We start from the raw sequence: 21276 nt of genomic DNA on the forward strand, positions 1-21276 counted from the left end.
GCAAGACCAGCGTTGGCCAGAACTAGGTCGGAGACATAATGCCTGTGTGCGGGTCGGGTCACTGACCTCAGCCCAACCCCCCGGCCTGTCTCCCGCTGGGCTCCACCCAGCAGGTAGGCCATGGCGAGAGGTACTGGGTCACCAAACACCCCGGCACACCTGCCCTATGGCCTTGAGTCCAGTCCCAGCACAGGCCTTTCCACCCAGCTCAGAAAAGGACCTGCCATGACAGGGTCTGCAGCCAGTTGGTGGGGACCCCCTCCCAGCCAACAAAGGTCCCATCCCACCAGGGCTCCTTACCAGTTGTGGACTGGGCAGATGTGGTTGTTAGAGAGTGCCATGGCATACCTATAGGAGAGAGAAGAATGCCCGGGTTAGTCAACCTTCGATCCCCACTAGATCACCCCACCCACACACTCCCCCAGCAGCACTTCCTCGGGGAGATGTACAGACTCAGGGCAGCAGCCACAGGGAGTGTCTCCCAGAGCAACTGAGCGGCACTGGAGTGCTCTAGTTCGGAGAGTGACACTACACTCCCAGCCGAGGTTTACACGGCCCACTGATCAAGACTCAGGGAAGACAGCTTGATCCATGCAGAGCTCTGGCTGATTCCCACTACCCCTCGGCCCCTCAGGAGGGAGGGGGAGTGCTACGTTAAGAGGATCACCCTCCATGCAGGTCAGTGCGTCGCCTGAAGGGTGTTAGGAGAAGGAAGCACTGTAATGAATAGGCTGGATGACATCAGCTTGAATTCACTGAGCAGCCGAGGAACAGGCCAGGGAGAACCTGTCCTCAGCTGTACCCCCCAGGGTGGGGATGCCTGGCCAGAGCACCTGAATCGGTATCTGGTCACAGCATCTCCCCAGCTGCAGCAAGAAGCCTGCACAGCTATCCTGAGAGCCACTCCATGGTCTCACTCACCATTCCCCGCCTGCCAAGTCATCACTGCTGGATTTCCCTGCCGCGGGGGGCCCAGGGAAAGCAGAGTCTAGTCTAGCCTCCGTGGTGTCGAATAAGGGAGTTCTAGCAGAGGGGCGCGGATCCCCACTGCCATCCAGATCCCTCAAGCAGCAGGGGGACCCTCCTGCTCCCAGCCCCCAGGAATCTCTGGTACCCCAGCAGCATTCTCCCCAGGCTTTTCCCCCCAACACACCCACACGCCAGGGCTTGTGCTCTCCCCAGCATTTCCGTCTCTTTCCTCAGATCCTCCTGGCCCCCTTCATTTCCAGGGGCAAATCCCCTCCACTCCCTGCAGACTGGAGTGGGGAGCGAAACTCTCCATCTCGTGCAGCCCCCTTTGAGCAGTTGCTCCCCGACCTCTGTCTAGACTGTTTCCCAAGCACCAAGGGGCATCTCCTGGCAGCAGCTGGAACACACGCAAGCACATTCTCCCTCTGACCCCATGCTGCCCACTGCCTCCTCCGGGCCGAGCGTCGCTCTCCCACTGCCATGGGACCTCCAGGCCCCAGCACTCCAGCCGCCTGCCCAAAGCAGGAACCTCCGGCTGTTTCAGCCAGCCAGGCTCCTCTAGGGAAAGGGCTCAGTGTGTCCCTTTCACATGCACAGTCCAGTCCTCCAACCACACCCGCCCGCACCTCGGTGACGCTCACAAACACAGAGAGAGAGAGGATTCATTCACAAGCTGCATTTACAGATGGCTGCCCCTTGGGATCCAGGGCTGGCTGCCAGACAGCGCTGGGCAGCAGGGCTTGGATTACAAATTAGCCACACGGCTCATTAAAGGCAGGAGTGGCAATCACTCAGAACTCAGTGGCTGCCGAGGTAGGCGAGCCCAGTTACAGCGATGGATCTAAGAGGGTCGCCCAGGAGGGACAGGTGGGCAGCTTGGCTCATGTGCCTTTCCCAGGGAGAGGCCGGGACACTGGAGAGACTGAACAGAGTCAGACAAGCAGGCACTGGGCCCAACGCTGCTCAGGGCTGTGCTACTACACACCAGCCTCTTGGAGGCACGAGGGCTCAGGCCCGCAGTCCTTGTGCGTTCACAACACCTGCTGATGTCGGGGGCACAAAGATGCAGGATCAGGGTCCACCTTCGCAGAACCCTGTCCCTGGGGTAGCGCACTAGTGACCAGAGCAGGGGACAGGGGCTCAGGTCTCCTACTCAGTATGCAGCCGCAGAATGGTTAACGCTTCCCGGAGGGCACAAGGCCTAATGGTTAGCGTCTAGCATGCTCCAAGGCCCTGGGGGGGGGAGGGGCTGGTGGTTCTCCACGATCTCTTTGCACTGACCCTTCTGCACCAGTTCCCGCTTCGAGAAGGGCAGCTTGATGCTCTGCCGGCCCCAGAGCATTGGGCGGATCCTGCCCTGAGCTGGCTCCAATTGTGGGCAGCTGCTGACGCTAACGATGACCAACAGCCTTTAAAAATAGGCACAAGCACTAGTAAGGAACCTCTCGAGTTACCACGGTGGCCACGTAACACGCCCGGAGTACTAGGGGCATTGTACAGACAGCCAGGCCCAAAGGCAGCGCTGCTGGGGCACCCACAGGCAGGGCACCGCTGCCTGGCGTACCTCACTTGAGGCGCAATTCCATAGGGCTACAGGGTCCCAACCTCGCCCCAGGTCCTGCTCTCCCTTCCCACGGGCTGCTGTTAACCCTTAGCACCCTGCTAACTCCCTCCCCTGCTCCCAGAACAGGCATCGGCAGCTCAGCGGCAGCTCATCCCAATGCGCCTGCCACGAGCCCAGCTGGGATAGCGCAACTAAGCAAGCAGAATACCCAGGCCTTCCGGCCCTGCCCCTCCAGCGCACAATCCACCGTTTCTCCTCCAGTTTCTTTATACCCCCCCGCCTTGCTCTCCCACAGGATCTTCCTGTCCCTCTGCCAGGCTCTCTGATGTGCACAGGCTGGGGTCTGTCAGCGGAGCAGCCAGCTCAGCGTGACAGATGACAATGCCAGGGGTGCAGAGGACCTGGCTGGATTTTCCCATCCCAGGGGGCATCTGTGGCACTGGCATTTCAAGGGCTTCTTCCGACAGGCACAGCGACCCCATCAGGTGTGGAAGCCACCGTCACTGCACGGTGCAGAAGCCATCTGGAGAGAGCAGCACCCAATGCATTTCTGCTCCCCTTCTATAACCCTCCAGGTGCAGCGGTTACTACAGCAGCCAGAGGAAGCTTTAGCCAAGACAGCTCCTCTGGGGGTATCTGGCCCATGAGAATCAGCCCTGAGGACACAGCCAGGGGCTACGCATGTCTGAGGGAGGGTTCTGGAGAAATGGAGCCTCAAGGGAGCTCTCCAGAGAGGACTCCAGGTAACGCTCTGCCCTGAAGAGGGGCTGTCAAGGTGCCTTTGGCAAGTCCTCTCCACGGGTCCGTCTGCACTGCAATTGGCAGACATACCTGAGCTGGCTTTGAACTAGCCAGACCAAAGCTAGCTCCAGGAATGATAGCGGTGAAGCTGGTCATTACTCCCAAGCCACGAGGGGCAGACACAGCCACTGTTACTCCAGCGAGTAGATCTAGCTAGATCCTAGCTAGCTGAGGTACGTCCACACTTGCTGCAGTTCAGACATACTCTCAGCGGCTCCAGGCCACCTAAACCCAGTTCACAGGGCCATGACATCCCAGTACTGAAAGCTCCCCCTGGGCTCTGCAAACCACCACCAGCCCCCAGGCTCTGTGTTCCCAGCATCGCCGGGACAAGCTTCTGCCAGTGATGCAGGAGTCGGACGTACCTCCAGTCTCACGCTCTCACCGGCGCTGGCTCTGCAGGGCTAGCTGGAGTAATCAGCAGCCCTGAGACTGGAGCCACACGAGGAACAGGGCTGCTCAGACTGTTTGTCCCGTCGGAGCAGCCCTGGGCCATGAAGGCTCAAGGTTTACACCCACTGCCAAGAGCAAGAGCCGCAGCCTCCCTTTTCATATCAGTTTCAGCAGCAGCCAGACGGGCAGTGCTGTGGGCTGAAGGCACTATGCTGTCCCCTCTTATACATATGGGCAGGTGAACGGCACTGAAGACCCTTCACCAGGCAACATTCGTTGGAGGCCTAGTTTATTTACAAATGTCACTTAGGCAGGGTGACTGATGCACTAGCATTGTTACTGTCCAGCTCCATGCTGTTTCATAGGGCTAGAAAGCGAGCAGCCCATAGATCTCTTTGCACTGACCCTTCTGCACCAGTTCCCTACAGAAGAAGTTAAGGGTGGAGGCATGCAAAGGTCCATGGCTGTGGATGCATGTCAGGAGGAGGATGTGTAAGGAGCTGAGAATACTGCACATCTCTCTCCTGTCTTCAATACAAAGTAATGCAGTCAGGCAATTGGCGTGGCTGAAAAGGCCCCGCAGGGTCCAGTTTTGGATCTTGCACTCCTGGATTGGACTAGGATTATTAATACAATTCTAGCATAGCAGTGTTGCACGAGTCAGAGAACTCTGAGACGCTGCGTGTTGGTTGTCTCAGCCAGCCAGATGCCTGAATTCAGTAACGCATGCAGGCAGCAGCTTTATCCATGGCAAGTCACTTAAAACCCAGTAACGTAGGAACCTAGGCATCGCCCGACCAGATGGGACCAACAGTTCATCTAGCCCAGTAACCCTGTCTCCTGTCCAGCTGCAACAAAGGAAGACACCACACCACACACCTGAAATCTCACTTCAGTTTCCAGATGGGGGTAGGAGGTTCATTATCTTCACTTTGGAGTTTGCTGCTTTTTCTTCAACTTTGCATTGATCCACAAAGCTGCCCGGACTCCCAGGAACCCAGAGCATTTGAGACAGAGTTAATTCAGAGTGGCTCCAATACCAGCAGGGTCCCGGGGGCTGAAAGGCTCCAACAATGGGTAATGATCAAAGGCAACCGGGAAGTGGCCTGTTTGATTCAACTACTAATGGTTGGGGATGACAGGAAATCAGGAGCCCCACCAAAGACAAAGAGACTTGGAGATTAGAAAGGTGAGCAAATAAACTGTGATTCAACTTCACATCAGGGGTGGGAGGGGGAAGTAGGAGAGTTGGGGAGAAGCTGAAGAGTGACACAGGACAGCAGGTTAGATGAGCTGGGCAGCAAGAGAGATCAAAGCATCCTGGGCTGGTAACCAGGCAGGCCGACAGTCAGCTTCTGGCTTCAGCATGACCACGCCCAGAACACACCTTTCAGTTTTGGGCACCGGAAAGGCACTGACCCATTTGCGGGGAGTTCAGAGAAGAGCAGTAAAAATGAGCTGGAGCAATGGATTCAGGAGAAGGGATTAAACAAGTCCGGCTTGGCAGAGTCACTAGGGAGGGCGATTGGAGTCTGAAAGTACGGGAGGGCAGCAAATGGGGTGTAAAGGGAGCTCGGCTCAATTAAACTAGGAAAGGGGAAGGCTTGGCTATGCTTAGAGAAAAAGTCCTGTCAGTGAGACACGTTATCCTTTGGGAATCCTCCCATGGGAAGAGGCAAAAGCCCCATCGCCTGGGACCTTTCAAATTTGCTTTGGCAAGAATCCCGGGAAGTTCACAGGAGGGACTGGTCCTGCCTGGGGAAGGAGAGAGGGCTGGTTTAAAGAGGTATTCTCCATCTGTAATTCCTACCAGCACAACCCACAGCAGGCACCAGATGTGGGTATATCGAACCTTCAGCAACTGCTGCTAGGCTTGCTACGGGGCTGGCCAGCCCCTGAGACACTGACCTAGCCCACCCCACGCCCTGGTAAGGTGACCCAGAGCCTTGAGCTGTGCAGTCCAGCTAAGACACTGAAAGGAGCATAAACCCTCCGTCCGTCTCTTCATCAGCCCTTCCTATCCACCCACCTCTTTCCCTCCAGCCCACCTGCCTCGGGGCTCCCCTAGCCCAGACCAATTTGCAGGATGGTGTCCCACCTGCTGATTTTCCTGAGACCTCAGCTGGCGCTGAGCACCCATAGGGGGCAGTGATGGAAGGATTGTTGCCCAGGGCCCACTAGGGGGCAGTAACGGGGAGCGGAGGGGGAGCAATGGGGGGGATCACCAGGCAGTGACGGGGGGGGAATCGCTGCCCAGAGCCTAGGGTCCCATGGGGGTAGTGATAGGGGGCAATCGCTGGACAGGGCTCACTAGGGGGCAGTGATAAGGGGAGAGGGGAGAATTTCTGCCCAGAGCCCCCACAGGGGGCAGTGATGGGGAAGAATAGCTACCCTGAGCCCAGGGCCCCCATGGAGGGAATCGCTGCCCGGAGCCCAGGGCCCCCATGGGGGCTGCGATAGGGGGTCGCCGCCCCGGGCTGGGCTCCGGGTGTCCGCGCTCCCTAGCGCCCCCCTGCCCGGTACTCACACGATCCACATGCCGCTGATGGTGACGGCGGGCAGGGTGACGGGCAGGATCCCCCAGGCGGGCATTCTGGCCCCGAGCAGCCAGCAGCGGCCGCGGCGCGGGCCGGGGTCCAGGCGGGGCTCCCCGGGGGCTGCTCGTCCGAAGCTCGCCCAGAATCAGCCTCCCCATCGGCGGCGCGGCGCAGGAGCGGGACGGGGCTGCCGGAGGCCGCAGGGACCCGGCCGGGAGCGAGGCGCGATCAACGGCAGCGCTAGAGCCCGCTGGAGCCGGACTCCGCTTCCCCAGCCAGCTCTGGGCCGGCGGGAGGAGCGACCCCGGCTCGGGGCGGCCCCGCCCCTAGCCCAGCAGGCACGTGTGCGCGGCGCCGGCCGGGGAGCCCGGGGCGCTTCTCCCGCGGGACAGGCCGGGTCCCCCCAGGCAGGGCGGCTCCACCTTGCCAGGAACCCGGGGCCCTCCCCGCAGCCCTCTCCGGGCGGGGGCCCCTTGGTGGCCCTGGGGTGCCTAGCATGTGCCCTGCAAAGGCTCTGCCCTAGAGAGGGACCTGCGGCTGCTCTGGCTTCTGCCCCCGGAGGAATGTGGCCAACTCCCCCCAGCGCTGTCCTGCACCCCCTGCTCCCCTCCCCAGTGCACTGGAGGCAGGGCTGGGGTCCCCGCCCAGCACTCACAATAAGCCACCTGCTAGAGTGGGCCCAAGTCGGGGCAAACCAGGAGCACCAGGGAGCCCCCAACCCTGACTCCAGCAGCAGCAACTGTGGGCAGGACCCTTTGTCTATCTCCCACTCAGCAGCTGGGCTCTGCTCTTGCCCAGTCTCTGGCTTGAGTCGGAACAGCGGCCCTTAGCTAGCGTTTCTTCCAGTGCCCGGCCCTGGTCGGGTAGAGCAGGCACCTGTATGTCCAGGGGAGGGTTGGGTAGAGATGGGAAGTTTAACTCACCCAGCCGGAGCAGGTGAGAGCTGAACATGCATTGAAAGACCAGCACCGCCCCTGCCTGACAGCAGCCCCCCTCACTGCCATGCTTAGGGCAGCCAGTCAAGGCCTCCCCAAATCAAGGCCCTGGGTAACTGCACCCCCACCCCCCTGAGTGACTGAGAACAGTGCAGGGAGAAGGCAGCTGGGGAGCCCAAAGCCGGCCATTTGAGCAGCAGCCAGAAATGGCCTTAGGGGAGGTGTCTGCATGGGGAGAGGTATAGCTCAGTGGTTTGAGCATTGGCCTGCTAAACCCAGAGTTGTGAGTTCAATCCTTGAGGGGGCTATTTAGGGATCTGGGGCCTAAATCAGGATGAGTCCGGCCCTGTTCAGGGGGTTGAACTAGATGACCTCCTGAGGTCCCTTCCAACGCTGATATTCTATGAGCCCCACAGCCAGCAGGAGCTGTGGCTATGGAGGTTTTTAACCCCGCTCCCCCACAAAGACAGCGATAACCCTCTCTGGGGCTGTGCAGGTAGGATGGGAATAGGCCACACAGTGGGGTGGATCCTGCCAGTTCCTGTCACCTCAAGGATGGCCCTAAAGGTTCCCCCCTCCCCCAAGCGGTGACCAGACTACCACCAGTTATCTTCAAACAAAGCAGCTCTCAAGCCCTAAGGAGACAGGGCGGGGGAGAAAGGCAACTACTTGTAACACCACCACCGTGAATAGCAGCAAGGCCTGGAAGGGTTTGTTTGTAGAAACCTGGGGGGCAGCTTCTACTGGCTAAAGCTGCAGGCAGAAGCCTGTGAGCTTTCCTGCTGGGGAGTTAAATTCAGCCCTGCTGACTCCTCTGCAAGCCAGATGGGGAGGGAACAGCTAGCAGGGTTTCCCAGCTGCACCTTCACTTCCATTGCAAGTCTCAGCCTGCATTGATCCATTGCGATCAGTCCTCACCTCTGGATACAGCTGTGTGTAGCAGTATTGCATGCTGGGAGTTGTAGTCTCTCTAGGTCTTCTGCCGCTGAACGTAACCACGGGCCCTTTAATTGAAGTTTGTGGGTTGTATGGTTCCAAACAGCAAATTCAGCCTTAGCTAGCACAGCTGCGATCCCCGGCTTTCCAAACATCTTCTGCAGTCAACCACTAACCACAAGGAGTTTTGCATGAAGTGTGCTGTACTCTTAAAACATCTTTCCCATACTACATGCAGGGGAGGGGCACCTAGGTCGGTCCCCCCCAGGATAAGAGAGAGAGGAGGTGTGTGGCTTGAAAGCTTCTCCCTCTCCAACAGAAGCTGGTCCAATAGAAGACAGTAGGTGAAAGATAAGGTGGGTGAAATACTGTGAGCCCTGGGCTAAAGCTCCGGCCGCAGTTTGTCTCCAACAATGGACCATAGCTCGGAAGCCCCCTCTGCTGGCAGCAGGCACGACTGCACAGACAAATAGCGCATTGTTATCGCCTCTAGCAAGAACAATACACGCCAGTGTGTTAGGGCTCCAGGGCTAATGACGCAGCTGCTGATGGACGCAGCATCCTTTGTTAGGGATTATGTTGTTTACAAACAATGGAAAGAACAGTGTAAACTGAACAAGGCTGCTTTGGGATTGCTAAAGCTTTCGTTTGCATGCACAGGCAGTCTGAAAGAGATTGGGGCCAGATGTTCCAGGGGGCTTACCAGTGGGAGCTACCAACCACATCTGAAAATTTGGCCCCACTCATGGATCCAGGAGCGCTCACCTCTGGTTCTGTAACATCGAGCATTTTGGTATTAATTTTTCTCCTTCTATTGGATTGGCTAAATTCAGTGACCAAACACCACTGGAGTTAAAGGGATACTTCCATTTCTTTTTAGGTGGATTTCATTTAAAAGCAACCAACCAGGTTCAGGTTCTACAATTGCCCGAGTTCGCAGGCCAGGTGTGTGCTTTGACAACCATATTTTAGCTTTTGAAGAGGGGTTCATTGCTCCTGTTGCAGTTCAAAAGGCCCATGCAGACAGGTGAAGCAGTAACACTCACTACCTGATGTGCTCTCAATCTACAGATAAAACAAACTTTTTTTTTTCACGTTGCTTCCATTACACGCATCTTAATTGTTACATGGAACAACAGTAGGTAAAAAAAATTCCAAGTGTGATTTTTAGTGTCCTTTTTAGCAGCACTTTGTCAAGCATATGCAAAGAAGAAAAATAAAAGCCCAATCCTAGCTGAAAATATAGGCTGACAATTTGCTCCTATTGCTGTACTCACCCTCTCCTCAAAGGCAGTAGATAGCACTAGTCTGTATGTCACTACAGTATGTATGTGCTGTCACAGTTCAGGGCAACTGCACCTGTATTTCCCCTCTCTGGTCCAGCAAGGGCACCGATGCTCACCTCTCTTGCATGGAGAGACATCCCTCACCCTTCTGACCGGGGGATCTCCAGGCTGAACAGTTCCCTGCCTTCACTGTTATTCCCAGCAGAGACAGGCTGCCCCAGCAGTGCTGCTTGCTTTCTCTTCAGAGACACTTAGCACAGCCAGGCATAACAAAATAGTTATGAAGTAGCTGGGAAAATGTAGCGATGCCACTGTCTGGCTAGCATTCACATCATGAAACGAACACAGCAGGGACACAAGGTAGAAAGAGTGATGCCAAGATGCTGTAAGATAGTAAACTTGCAAGCCATCTACATTGGACAGAAGGTTATAAAGAGGAGTTTGGGGAAAGGACATGAGAACAGAGGGGCAGGCAGGAGACCAGAAGCTGGAACTTGATATGGAAGGTGTTGGGGCGTCGTGGAGGGATGCAAATAACGGTCTGACAAGTCAGTGATGGGAAAGAAAGATGATTGTGGCAGCACTGGAGGGGAGAGGACGAGGTGGCAACAGCGAAGCTGACCAAGGAATGGCCCAGGGTTGTAGTAGGAAGGATGGGAAAGGGAAGGATGGATTTTTAGGCCAGCCATAAAAGCAGCAGCATTTGGTAATTGGCCCTTCCAATCCCAGTGCACAAGGCTCCCTTCTGGGTACCATTCCAGAAGGCTCACAAGGGCTACCAAGGCAATGTCTCCCATGACTAGGCATTTAGGCCTTCGCCCTCCAATTAAAGTCAACCCAGCACACTGTTTCAAGCACTCTCTTCGGCAGGTGCTCTGACCTAACCTATGTCCATCTACTAGGTTCCAAGAGCCTTGGGGTAGGAACTGGGGCTGTGTCCTGCACAGCTCTCAGCACACTGCAGCACTTAGAAGATCCATAGAGGGGCAGAAACTACAGGGAAACATGTATGTCCTTCTGGAGACATGGAAACTCTAGGACCCTGCAGGAAGCCACACTCTCTTATGCCCCAGCAGACTCCAAGCAGGGGGACATGAAGCCAGGACCTCCCTCTGAGCAGTGCTGGGCTGGGGAAGGGGATGGCTGCAGTCAGAGCAGCCAGGCTTTGTGTGGAGACATCGCAGGGCTGGCATCACTGGCACCAGTTCACCACCTCAGCATAGACTGTGAAGAAGCTGCACACTAGCAAGAGGCCAGGAGGAGCTTTATGGCAGAACTAAAGCATTTCCGTGTCCATAAGAGCTCTGACAGCCCCACCCTGCTCAGTTCCGAGCCATTTCTTCTTAACTCTTTGCTGCCATTCTGCCCTGCGGCCTCTCTGCTGCAAGCCAACTTGGCAGCATTCTTTGAAAGGCTCCCTTCTCATTGGGGGTGTCTCACTGCACGGGGACATATCCTGCCACATGCTGGGCCCGGCAAGCCTAGCACAGGGGGCGACACCCTTGCTCTTCTCAAAGCCCAGATATCAATGCCACTGACTCGAGAGAAAAGGAAGGAGCCACCAAGCCAGAGTGTTCATTTACAGGACATTTATTACACTGTAAAAAGTCCATTGGATTCCCAGCCATTTATTCCTTATGTACATTGTCTATCCTCTGTGGCTCTGGGTTTCCTCTGAGTACAGAACATGCCAGCTCTGAGTCACTCCCCGTTTCCAATGGGATTTCTGCAATCAGCCCAGAGAATTTATAAAACTATTTCAGAAAACAGGAAGAACTGAGATATGGTACATGCCAGCTGGCTGGCTCCGCTTCCGGAAGGGATGGCAGAGAAGGCATTGGCATCCACAGCACAGGGGAAAAGCAAAGTGCAACACTGCCAGGGCTTTGCTGAGCTGCTGGAGCTTTGGAGGCAGGGAAGGAGGGAAGCTGAGCACCCCAACTCCCATGGTGGGACTTGACAAGCAGCCAGCTCCTCTCTCAAGCTAAGGAGCATTCAGGCCCAATGGCTGGAGAAGAGAGCACCTGCAGCTGGAAACAGGAAGGGGCCAGTGTAGTGTCTAGGCAGGAGGATGCTGTTGTTCATTTCATGGGAAGTTGCTCCCAAGAGCTGCTGTGGGAGAGGCATTGCTGGGGCTGCTTTCAGCTGCTGGCTTCCATCTAAATCTGCCCAACAGCTAACACTGGTTGGATTCTCTCCCTCCTCCCAGAAAGGCCTCAGCGTGTCACTCAGACCCAGAGGGAGGGGGTAGAGCTGGTCTTGCCAGGGGTGCCCACCTGCGCCCTTTAGCCATTGGGCTGGAGGGAGCATGGTGATATGCTGCAGTCCGGAGCCAGGAGAGCACAGCCTGCACACCATGGCCAGCAAGCTCAGAGCCACGCTGAGGGGGGCTGTATGTTTCTGGGGAGAGGAATGAAAGCCAAACACCTGCCGCGTGTGGATGCCCAGGGCCTGCACCAAGAACTAGTGCCAAGGACAGTGGATGAACCAGCTGGCCTGAATCATTAGAGAGGTCCCAGGAACCCAGGCCTCTCTGCTCCCACAGCACAGAGCTTCCCTATTCACCTGCTTGCTCACAGGCTTCAATGGCTTGCTCACAGGCTGCTGGGTAAAGGTGGTGGCCTGGCCCCTGAGACTGCAAAGGCAAGGAGGCGGTCAGTGGTGATTAGTGGCACTGAGCTCCCCCTCCAAGGAAGGGAGCCAGTGACTCCTGAGCAGTAGCCATGAGAAGGGAGCAAAGGCCAACACGCTCCAGGGGGATTTTAGCAGCTGCCCTGCCAAGCACCCTGCTGCCCTTCTGCTCAAGCTACCATCCTCCACAGCAAACGTGGCAACTACCAGGGAGGATCTGGCTGGTATCCTCCACCTGCAGCACTTCCTCAGCAAGCCGTCCTCGAGCCCCCTCTCTCTAGTTGACTTCAGAGGTTGTCATGGGATCAGTGGGCCGTGCAGTGGCCAGGAGGGGAACAGGGGAAGTGGCCTCAATCAGAGCAGGGTTGAGAATGATTGGCAGAGTCATAGGCGGCACCCCGACCTGCAGGGGGGAGGCGAGAGGCTGCAGGATCAGTGGTGACTGTGCCATATGAGGAGGTACATCTGTGACAGGGCTCATCTTCACTGATGCCATCGCAGAGAGAGGGGAGCCAGAGGCACCTCTGATGGCTGGGCCAGGGCCTGGGGCTCTCTCAGAGTCTGTGGGAGGAATGGAGAGAACAATCCTTTGTGTTAAACCCTCTCCTGTGTAACCCCGAGGTGACCAGGGATTGCGGGGCCTGCCCCCGGGCTGGCCTCCCCCTAAGCCAAGCGGAGATCGCGGGGCCTTCCCCTAGGCCAGCCTCTGCGCCAAGCCCAACGGGGATCACAGGGCCTTCCTCACACCACACTCCCCCGAGAGGGGATTGCGGGGCTGCCCACAGGCCAACCTCCACCTGAGCCGAGATTGCGGGGCCTCCCCCAGGTCACCTTCCCCTGAGCCAAGCAGGAATTGTGGGGCCTGCCCGAGGCCAGCCTCCCCCCGAGCTGAGTGGGGATCACGGGGCCTTCCCCCAGGGCCAGCCTCCCAACTCCCAGCCAGGCACCCTGAGCAAAGACACAAGCCGGGGCAGATCGCGAGCACTCCCCCAACCACAGAGGGATGGAGGCCTAGGCTTGTCCACTTGAAAACTGAAGCCCACTCCATAGCTCAGAGCCTGCTCAGGAGACCCAGCCCCTGCAGACCCATCTGATTGAGGCTGAAAGTGGCTCCACTGAACCCAAGCCCAGCTGAATAATGCTGCTGGGGAGGGACGAGTGCTTGAGCCCACAGGAGACTCACCACTGGCACCCAGCTCAGAGGGCTTCTCTGAGGGCAATGGGTGGGCAGCAGAAGCAGGCGGGGCAGGTGCCACTGGTTTCTGAGGATGTGGCTCTGTTGGCACGCTGGGGACAGGTTCTAGATACATAAAATAAGCAGTGAGCCTGCAGCCCCCCTAGAGCCATACTCCCCCCGACCCCACCATCCAGCCTCTCACCACAGTGCCCTACTCACAAGCCCCACCACCCCAGGCCTACGAGCTCACCAACATCCTGGAACTGGAGCAAGGCTCCCCCCACCCACTGGGAAGCAAAGGTCTGGCCTACAAGGGCAGGGCCGTGGTGGCAATTCCCCAGCCCTGCATACCCTGGATGACTGTCTGTTTGAAGAGCTCATCGCGCAGTCTGGGCAGGAAGCAATCTATCCGCTCCCAGGTGATCTCCCAGAGGTCCGAGTACCCTGTGCGTGAATCCGCACTGTGGAATATTCCAGCCGTGTCCATCACAAGCAGCATGTTCTTCAGAGATTCTGGGATGGCCTCTGGCTGCAACGAGACACTCCTTAGAACAGAGCTGGGGCAACTCAGGGACAGAGCAATGGAGGCACAGAACAGCTGACGGAGGGTCTTGGACTACGAGACCACAGGGGGACATGGGACCAGGAGGGTTTCAGAGCAGGGTAGGGGAGCGAGCCGGGTGTAAGAGTGGGAAGAGAAGGAACCATGAGGCCCAGAGAACCAGCGAAGCATTGTAGCACCCACTCAGTGCCATACCAGTAAGTCACTGGAGCCTGCATGCATGTACTTGTCCATGAAGTCCAGGATCGTCAGCCACAGAGCAGCAAATGTTGTCAAGGAGAGCAGTGGGGACAGATGCTGCAGGAACACCTAGAGTAGCAGACACCACCACAGTAAGGGACACGAGTTAAGAGGCAGCACCAAGCCACAGGGCTGCGACCCTCGGCTCTGGGGCCAAACCCTCCCTCCTGGAGCCCTCGCTTTTTCTGGCAGGTTCAGGAGAGGGATAGGCAGGATTCCAGGCACAGGGCTCTGAGGGCTCCAGAGGCAGTGCCCAGGACCTGATCTCCCCTCCTTTAGATCTCCAGCACATGCTGCTGCTCAGCTCTGACCCCCCCCACTTCCATGCCTTTGGCATCCACTTCCCCTGGGCCATGGGCCAAATGCTGATCAAGGCGTTATCACTGATCGCTCTGGAGGAGGAGCGCAGTGTGATGGTGTCTGTCTCCATCCTCTGCCAACTGCTGGGATGAGGGGAACATGCTGCAGTCTGGCAGCAGGACACCCCCTTGGAAAGCAGATATCGCACAGCATGTGCAGCTGGAGGAGGTGCCCATTGCTCAGGGCGAATGCCAGGCCAGATCACACACTGGCAGTCAACCTTCAAGCCCACCCCCCAGAGCAGCAGAGTTGGTCAAAATCCAAGCACAACTTTTTAGCTAGACCCCAAGCAGAGAGTCGCCAAGCAGACTGCCCACAGAGCTCCGCACGCACAAGCGGAACGAGGCACTCTCGGGTGCTGTGGAGCATCCTTGCCTTGGAGAGCAGCGTTGAGGCTCTCATTCTGGTCTCCTCCATCCCACCAACGTCAGCTGGGCTCACGTTCTCCAGCAGTTTGGTCAGCAGAGGGAACAGCACCTAGTGGATCAATGACATGAACATGTCGTAGGTCAGGAATAGTCACTGCAGCAGAGGTGGTTACTAACCTGGCTGGCTCATGGCATTCTGGGGACTCACTTCCAGGCCAGCAAGCGCAGATGCAGCTCAGGAAATGAGAAGGAAAGGGCTGCTTTCACACCTCAAAGAGGTTCAGCTGGGAGTCTGGGCAAAGGGGTTTTCAGAGGGACTGGTAGTGGGGAAAGCCCAATCCCTCACTGTGAGTGGGCAGCTGCCTGGAACAGCTGCACTCCCATGCTAGCCACAGGGCATGGGAAGCCAGTGCCCTCAGCCCCTGGACTGCTTGCTCCTTGACTCCCCCATACAGTGCTGCTAAAGCCAATGGGAAGCCAGCCAACTCCAGCTACAGTTCCCAGAGGCAGCGCTCCCCTGCTCAAGTGCACAGCTCAGCTGGAAGGTTACCTTATTGAAGCAGGACTCCCACTCCAAAGCATCCAGCGCCTGCAGGTCATGCACGAGGAGAGCCCGCTGCAGGTAGGTGAGTGCCTGCATCCGCACCTGACGCCGGGCATCACAGCACAGCCAGGCAATACCTGCACATGGGTGAGAGCCAGACTCTCATTTCCGCATCAAACATAGGGCAGTGTCACGGCCCCCGCTGCCACCCTGTGGGTGAGTGTAAAAGCTCATTCTAATGCAGAGCAACACTGCCATGCAATCTGGAGCCTTGGGTGAGAAGTGCTAGGGAAGGGTATATGCTGACCCTCCTTCACCCCCAGGAGAGAGGCTATACTGCACCGAGGTCACAGATGGGAAACCTGAGGCCTAGAGTGGTAAAACGACAAGTCCAAAGTGAGCCAGTGGCAGAGATGCCATGTCGGACTCGGCTCACAGCCCTGCTCTGAGCACTAAGTCACATCTCCCTCCAGCCCCATGGTGCTGGACGACGCTCAGCCCTGACCGTTCAGAACAGCAGTGCTGCTGGTCACTTAGTCACTGCGGCCCTTTACCATGCTGCCATGCAAGCTCATCTCAGTTGCCAGGCCCCTGGCCTGGGTGAAACAGGATGTTAGCCAGTGGAAGGGTATTGGTAGCAACAGCCATGTCAAAACAGCCAAGGAACAGAAGCGAACGCACTGATTTCTTCTCAAGCTGGGCTCAGACATCACTTGTCATACAACTGCTGTCCAGTGTCCTTTTCCAGCTGGAGAGAACAGGAGGAGCCCCTAGCTGAACTCTCCTCCTTCCCCCATCTGCAGGGCTCGGCCCTGTGTACCAGCCCCCACCCAGACACTGGAAATCTCCTCCCCATCAGCATAGGAAAGCAGTGGTGGGAGGGGAGGGGGGGCTTTACCCTGCAGCAACGGGCACCAGCAGTTGGACCACAGTGTTTGAGAGTCTGCTTCTATTTTCTTCCCTGCGGCCTCCAGGTGGTGCTGCTCCTCTGCCCAAGAGCTGTAGATGGTGGCAGCTCGTGTGTGGAGGGTGTGCATGAGATCCAGCAACTGCAATTAAAAGCATCCAAGTAAGCAACGCACCAGGGATGCCATTTCATACTGGGAGGGAGGGCAACTTTAACCAGATTCCAGAGGCTACTTGGGCACCTGAAAACTCAGGGTTTTTTCCCCAGATAACATCTTAGATACAAAAACAACAAGGAGTCTGGTGGCACCTTAAAGACTAACAGATTTATTTGGGCATAAGCTTTTGTGGGTAAAAGCCCACTTCTTCAGATGCATTGTTTTTTACCCACGAAAGCTTATGCCCAAATAAATCTGTTAGTCTTTAAGGTGCCACGGGACTCCTTGCTGTTTTTGTGGATACAGACTAACATGGCTACCCCCGATCTTAGATACAGTGCTCCTGTCAGATAACAATTTCTAATTCCTATATAAAGAAAGAAAATTAAATAAATATTAGATCCTCTAATACTAGCATGTTCCGACATCTTGTGTCAATTCACTTAAGGGACACTGGTTTAGTTTAAAATTTTAATGTGTATACTTACTTTGTTACTAATTCTTTGAATACAACAATTGAAACAATTGTAGAAAAATCTAGATTACTTTCTATCACTTTTTTGCAGTTCATGAAGCTTGGAATAGATCATTTAACTTTTGGAAACATCCTACTAGGGCAAGGCCCCATGAGTTTATACTGCACCTGCCTGGGGCTCTAGGGCTGTTACCCCACTACAAATAACAGACTAGAAACTGACTTTAAACAGGAGTGAAACTGACACTATCAAAAAGAAAAGGAGTACTTGTGGCACCTTAGAGACTAACCAATTTATTTGAGCATGAGCTTTCGTGAGCTACAAACTCCTTTTCTTTTTGCGAATACAGACTAACACGGCTGTTACTCTTAAACCTGACACTATCAAGTCACTTTCATAGTATTGCCAACCCCAGAATGTTCAAACATCATGAATCAGATTCACCAAAAATCATGAGATTGGCTTTAAAAATAATGAGAGTATGTAAAAATGATACATTTGGCATTCTTTTTATTTACATTCTGCTTTTTGAGCCTTTACAATGCATTGGGGTCACATTTTGAAGCTTTCTCCACAGCCACAAGGGCTAGAAATTTCATCTCTCTTTAAGAATGAAGGATGAAATCATCACATAGCCACTTGACTCCAGGAGCTGGGGCTTTAAGGAAAATAATAATCATGAGACTCATGACAGATTAATGACAAAATCATGAGAGCTGGCAACACTGCCTTCTGTTTAGAGGCTACTTTCCAGAAGGGTCTTAAAACACAACACTACAGTGCTTGAGTTGCAATTTTCACAGGAGAATATTTAAAACCAAACACCAAGAAAATTCTACATTTTAAAGTTGAGAAAAAATGGAGACTTCTGCGGTATCTCAGGGTCACTGCAGGCAGGAAAGGAAAATAAACAGCACCAGGGCTCTTGGCAGCTCTTCCTCTTGAAAGAAAGTTGGAGGGTCAAATCTCCTAGACATTAATCAAGTAAAACTATTGCCATCAGTGCCTACACTCAGAGATATTAACATCACAGTGAACATATGATTACGTGTGTGGTTAATAACTATACACGTCATACTTAACTATCTGAGCCATTTTATCCAGAGTTACACATCATATATGTATTGGCTCAGGGACTATTTTCCCACGAGGTGCCTTTGAAAATCTCGCCTTTTGTCTGTGTCCTAGGGTGACTAGACAGCAAGTGTGAAAAATTGGGACAAGGGGTGGAGGGTAATAGGCACCTATACAAGACAAAGCCCCAAATATTGGGACAGTCCCTATAAAAATCGGGACATCTGGTCACCCTAGCGTGTCCCTCAGTGCCCCATCTGTACAATGGGGATAACAGCACTGCTCTACCTCACCGTGGGGTTGTGATGTGAGGCAGTCATACTGTGATGATGGGGCCACATAAGTACAGATAGAGTGGGAACTTCTCTATATCTGCTATCCCTTCCCTGGGTTTTGGTTCCTTTTCACCTACCCCCCTCACATCTCCCTTTTTTCTGAATAAAAAGGAGGAGGAGTCTGGTGGCACCTTAAAGACTAACAGATTTATTTGGGCATAAGCTTTCATGGATAAAAAACCCACTTCTTTTTTTACCCACAAAAGCTTATGCTCAAATAAATCTGTTAGTCTTTAAGTTGCCACCAGACTTCTCCTTGTTTTTGTGGATACAGACAAACACAGCTACCCCTTTCCTGAATGTAAACTTGGCTCAGAGGGCTTGGCTGTATTTCTTCTAAGTCCCCTGCTTTCTCTCTTCAACACCCCCTTACCCCCAGAGGGATTCCTGTTTTACAGGTTCATCTAACTGGACTTCCAGATCCTTAATTTAATCACAGAACCCTTTCTTATCTTAATCACCCTGCCTCTGTTTGTAAACAAAACACTGACTCCCTGCCCCAAGGGCACAAGCTGCAAGAAGCATCTCTCTCCTGCAGAACTGACATTCCACACTAATTCTGTGAAGTCTGTATGGGAGCCCACCTCCTGTAGGGAACTAAAGGTGGGGCAGGACCTGACCTCCCGCTCCCTAATTGGCAACTTGCAGGACTCTAGTGCCCAAAGCAATGCCATGCCCTGCCTTCCCCTAAACCAGGGCTAAAGACTTCCACTCCTCACCCAGCTTCGCCCACACCAGTGCACAGTCCGGGGACAAGGGGTTGGGGGGGGGGGTCACCTCCCTCTACGCCTCCCACCATACACAGAGCATGTCTGGGTCATGCGAGAGCCGGGGACAGACACACAGGCAGAGATGAACCTGTCTTTAAGGGACAGGAGGAAGAAGTAATCCTCTGGGAGGAGGGAGGATCAGGGGAAGGACTAGTGGGTCACATGGGAAAGAATGGAGTCCTTTCTAGGTGTGTGGGGACGGAGCTTTGCCTCTGGAGAGAGGGAGACAACTGCAGTCGTGCTGACCAGGTACAGTCTGATCTTCTCAGCGTAAAGCCTGTAACAAGGCTATTGCTCAGGGACTAATGATTCAGTTACTGAACTCTAGATCTACAGCATGACTCTTCCCACAGGACAACACCCAGCATGGCACTGCACATGGCCCGTAATCAAGGTCCAGACTGAGAACTGTTTCCAGACAGAGGCGATTCCCCCGCCCTTCAAAGACCCCTAAATTCCAAATACATCCTTCATTTCCCTCCATAGAAGTGCCCTAACTCCACCTCGGACACACCCCAGGGCTCACACATCCTTCGTTCCTCTATCACAGACACCCTCTAATCCTTCTCATGCCCCTCACTATCTCATCACAAAATCCCCCCCATCCCAGTCACCCTCCTCAGTGACCCCCACAGCTCCAGACACAGCCTTCACCCCTCTTTATTAAACCTCACCCCCCACATCTGCCTGTGTCTTCCCTCATCACACAAGACACCTCCCACACTCCCCTTAACACTAGGACCAGACACATGCCTGACCCCTAACTGAGCAGTGATAGAGATGAGCCCCACCCCTCTTGGGGAAGTTCCCACCGAGGGTGGGCAGTGGGGCCCCCAGATGGGAAAGGAGAGGAGGAAATCCTGGCTATACTTACGTCCTGACTAACCTGTAAAGACACAGTGTGGTAGCTGGCCGGGACACTCTCGTCATCCTCCTCGTCGCTGTGGGAGTGGCTCTGGTGCTGGCTTGAGGCCCGTGAGCGCCTCAGCGAGTTCTCTTTTGGCTTCTTCTTGAATCGGTTGGATTTACCATCATACTTATGGCTCTTCACTCGCTTCTCCTGGGACTTGTACCCTAGGGAGCACCAGGAGCCATAACATACCCATGGACATACTCCATCACACACACTGGGATCCCAATGCAGACTGGCCCGCAAGCCCTTCTCAATCTACATATTAACAACCTTCTGAAGTAAAGGGCCCAACCTCATGAGGTGCCGAGTGTCCCCAGAGGTCTGTGGATCCTCAGAGCCTGTTGGGACCAAGCCCCGGAGCAGCAGCACCACCCGGATGCCATTTCTCCGGCTGATGGTGCTCCTCTTTCTCCACCTCGCAGTCACACAGTCCCCCTCACTGGCAAGTATGAGGGACAGGAAGGGGCTATGGAATGAGGTCAGCACTAGCTCACTACTCCAGCGCCCATGGCCAGACCAATCCCCACTGGGTGATCTGCCTGCTGCAGCCAGTCAAGCTTTAAAAGACCAAAGTGACATGGCCTCCCCCTGCCCCCGCCCCGCCCAGAAAATCCCACAGCCAATTGGCTCTCCTCCTTCGGGGGTGCACTCTGCTTGTCCCTTGCTCCTCTGTGTGCTGTTGCCTGACGCACCCTAACCAAGCCCCACCTTACCTCCATTCAAACTCGCCTCTACAAAGATGCGGATGGTTTTGACGCAGAGCTCGAAGTTCTCTGGAGTGACATGAGCAGCATCTCGCACAATGAAGGACAGGGACTCCACGCACTTCATGAGAGATTTGGTGTCGTGTGGGCCCAGGTCCAGACCCACAGTCAGGCTATACTGGTTCACGAGAGGAGATGGACCCTGCCTGCTGAGCCCAGCCGTGGGTTTGGGGCTGTCAATGTCGTCCTTGCCAACCTGCAATGCAGAGCAATAGCACAGTGTGAGAGGATGCAGCCCCGCGTGCACAGCACAGCACAGACGTGTCAGCCCATCCCCAGGGCAGGTGTTTTCTCTATCACCAACAGGAGGTACTGCTGCTGGCTGGACCCATCTCCCCTCCTTTCTACACTTGTCTGCTCCCGTTCACCTCTTCTCCACCTGTGCTTCTCATCCCCTCACCCCCCTTGCTCTGTTCTCCAGTCCCACTCCCTTCGGACCCCACCCCACACTGCACCCAGAGCTGTCAGAGAATGGCACCCACTTGCTACAGGGCAAGGGCAAGCCAGATGCACATTGAGGAGGATGGGATCTGCAGGGCAGGGAGCTCATTGACAGCTGCACCCCAACTCCAGTGGA

The 21276-nt window shown here is 55.2% G+C and overlaps 2 protein-coding genes across 17 annotated transcripts in view; both read right to left on the reverse strand.

Moving 5' to 3' along the window:
- LOC125640322 (transmembrane protein 150A-like) overlaps window positions 1–6573 on the reverse strand; it is a 31650-nt gene extending 25077 nt beyond the window's left edge. The window contains exons 1-3 of one of the 3 annotated variants that reach the window (XM_048858785.2): window positions 6255–6572; window positions 4607–5482; window positions 301–348 (exon numbers count right to left, since the gene is read on the reverse strand). In XM_048858785.2, coding sequence (XP_048714742.1) covers window positions 301–341 — 41 coding nt within the window. In that variant the 5' untranslated portion in view covers window positions 342–348; window positions 4607–5482; window positions 6255–6572. Of the gene's footprint in view, window positions 1–300; window positions 349–4606; window positions 5483–6254 lie in introns of all 3 variants that reach the window. The other 2 variants (XM_048858786.2, XM_048858784.2) reach the window with 2 other exon arrangements.
- Window positions 6574–10995: 4422 nt separating this feature from the next.
- GBF1 (golgi brefeldin A resistant guanine nucleotide exchange factor 1) overlaps window positions 10996–21276 on the reverse strand; it is a 180616-nt gene continuing 170335 nt past the window's right edge. For 8 of the 14 annotated variants that reach the window (XM_048856292.2, XM_048856288.2, XM_048856295.2 and 5 more), the window contains 9 exons: window positions 20649–20895; window positions 19897–20096; window positions 16202–16352; window positions 15310–15440; window positions 14767–14868; window positions 13987–14100; window positions 13581–13758; window positions 13236–13352; window positions 10996–12613 (listed from right to left, as the gene is read on the reverse strand). In XM_048856292.2, coding sequence (XP_048712249.1) covers window positions 12330–12613; window positions 13236–13352; window positions 13581–13758; window positions 13987–14100; window positions 14767–14868; window positions 15310–15440; window positions 16202–16352; window positions 19897–20096; window positions 20649–20895 — 1524 coding nt within the window. In that variant the 3' untranslated portion in view covers window positions 10996–12329. The remainder of the gene's footprint in view (window positions 12614–13235; window positions 13353–13580; window positions 13759–13986; window positions 14101–14766; window positions 14869–15309; window positions 15441–16201; window positions 16353–19896; window positions 20097–20648; window positions 20896–21276) is intronic. The other 6 variants (XM_048856299.2, XM_048856298.2, XM_048856289.2 and 3 more) reach the window with 3 other exon arrangements.

Source organism: Caretta caretta, chromosome 7 (genome assembly GCF_965140235.1).
Source record: "Caretta caretta isolate rCarCar2 chromosome 7, rCarCar1.hap1, whole genome shotgun sequence".
NCBI lineage: Eukaryota > Metazoa > Chordata > Testudines > Cheloniidae > Caretta > Caretta caretta.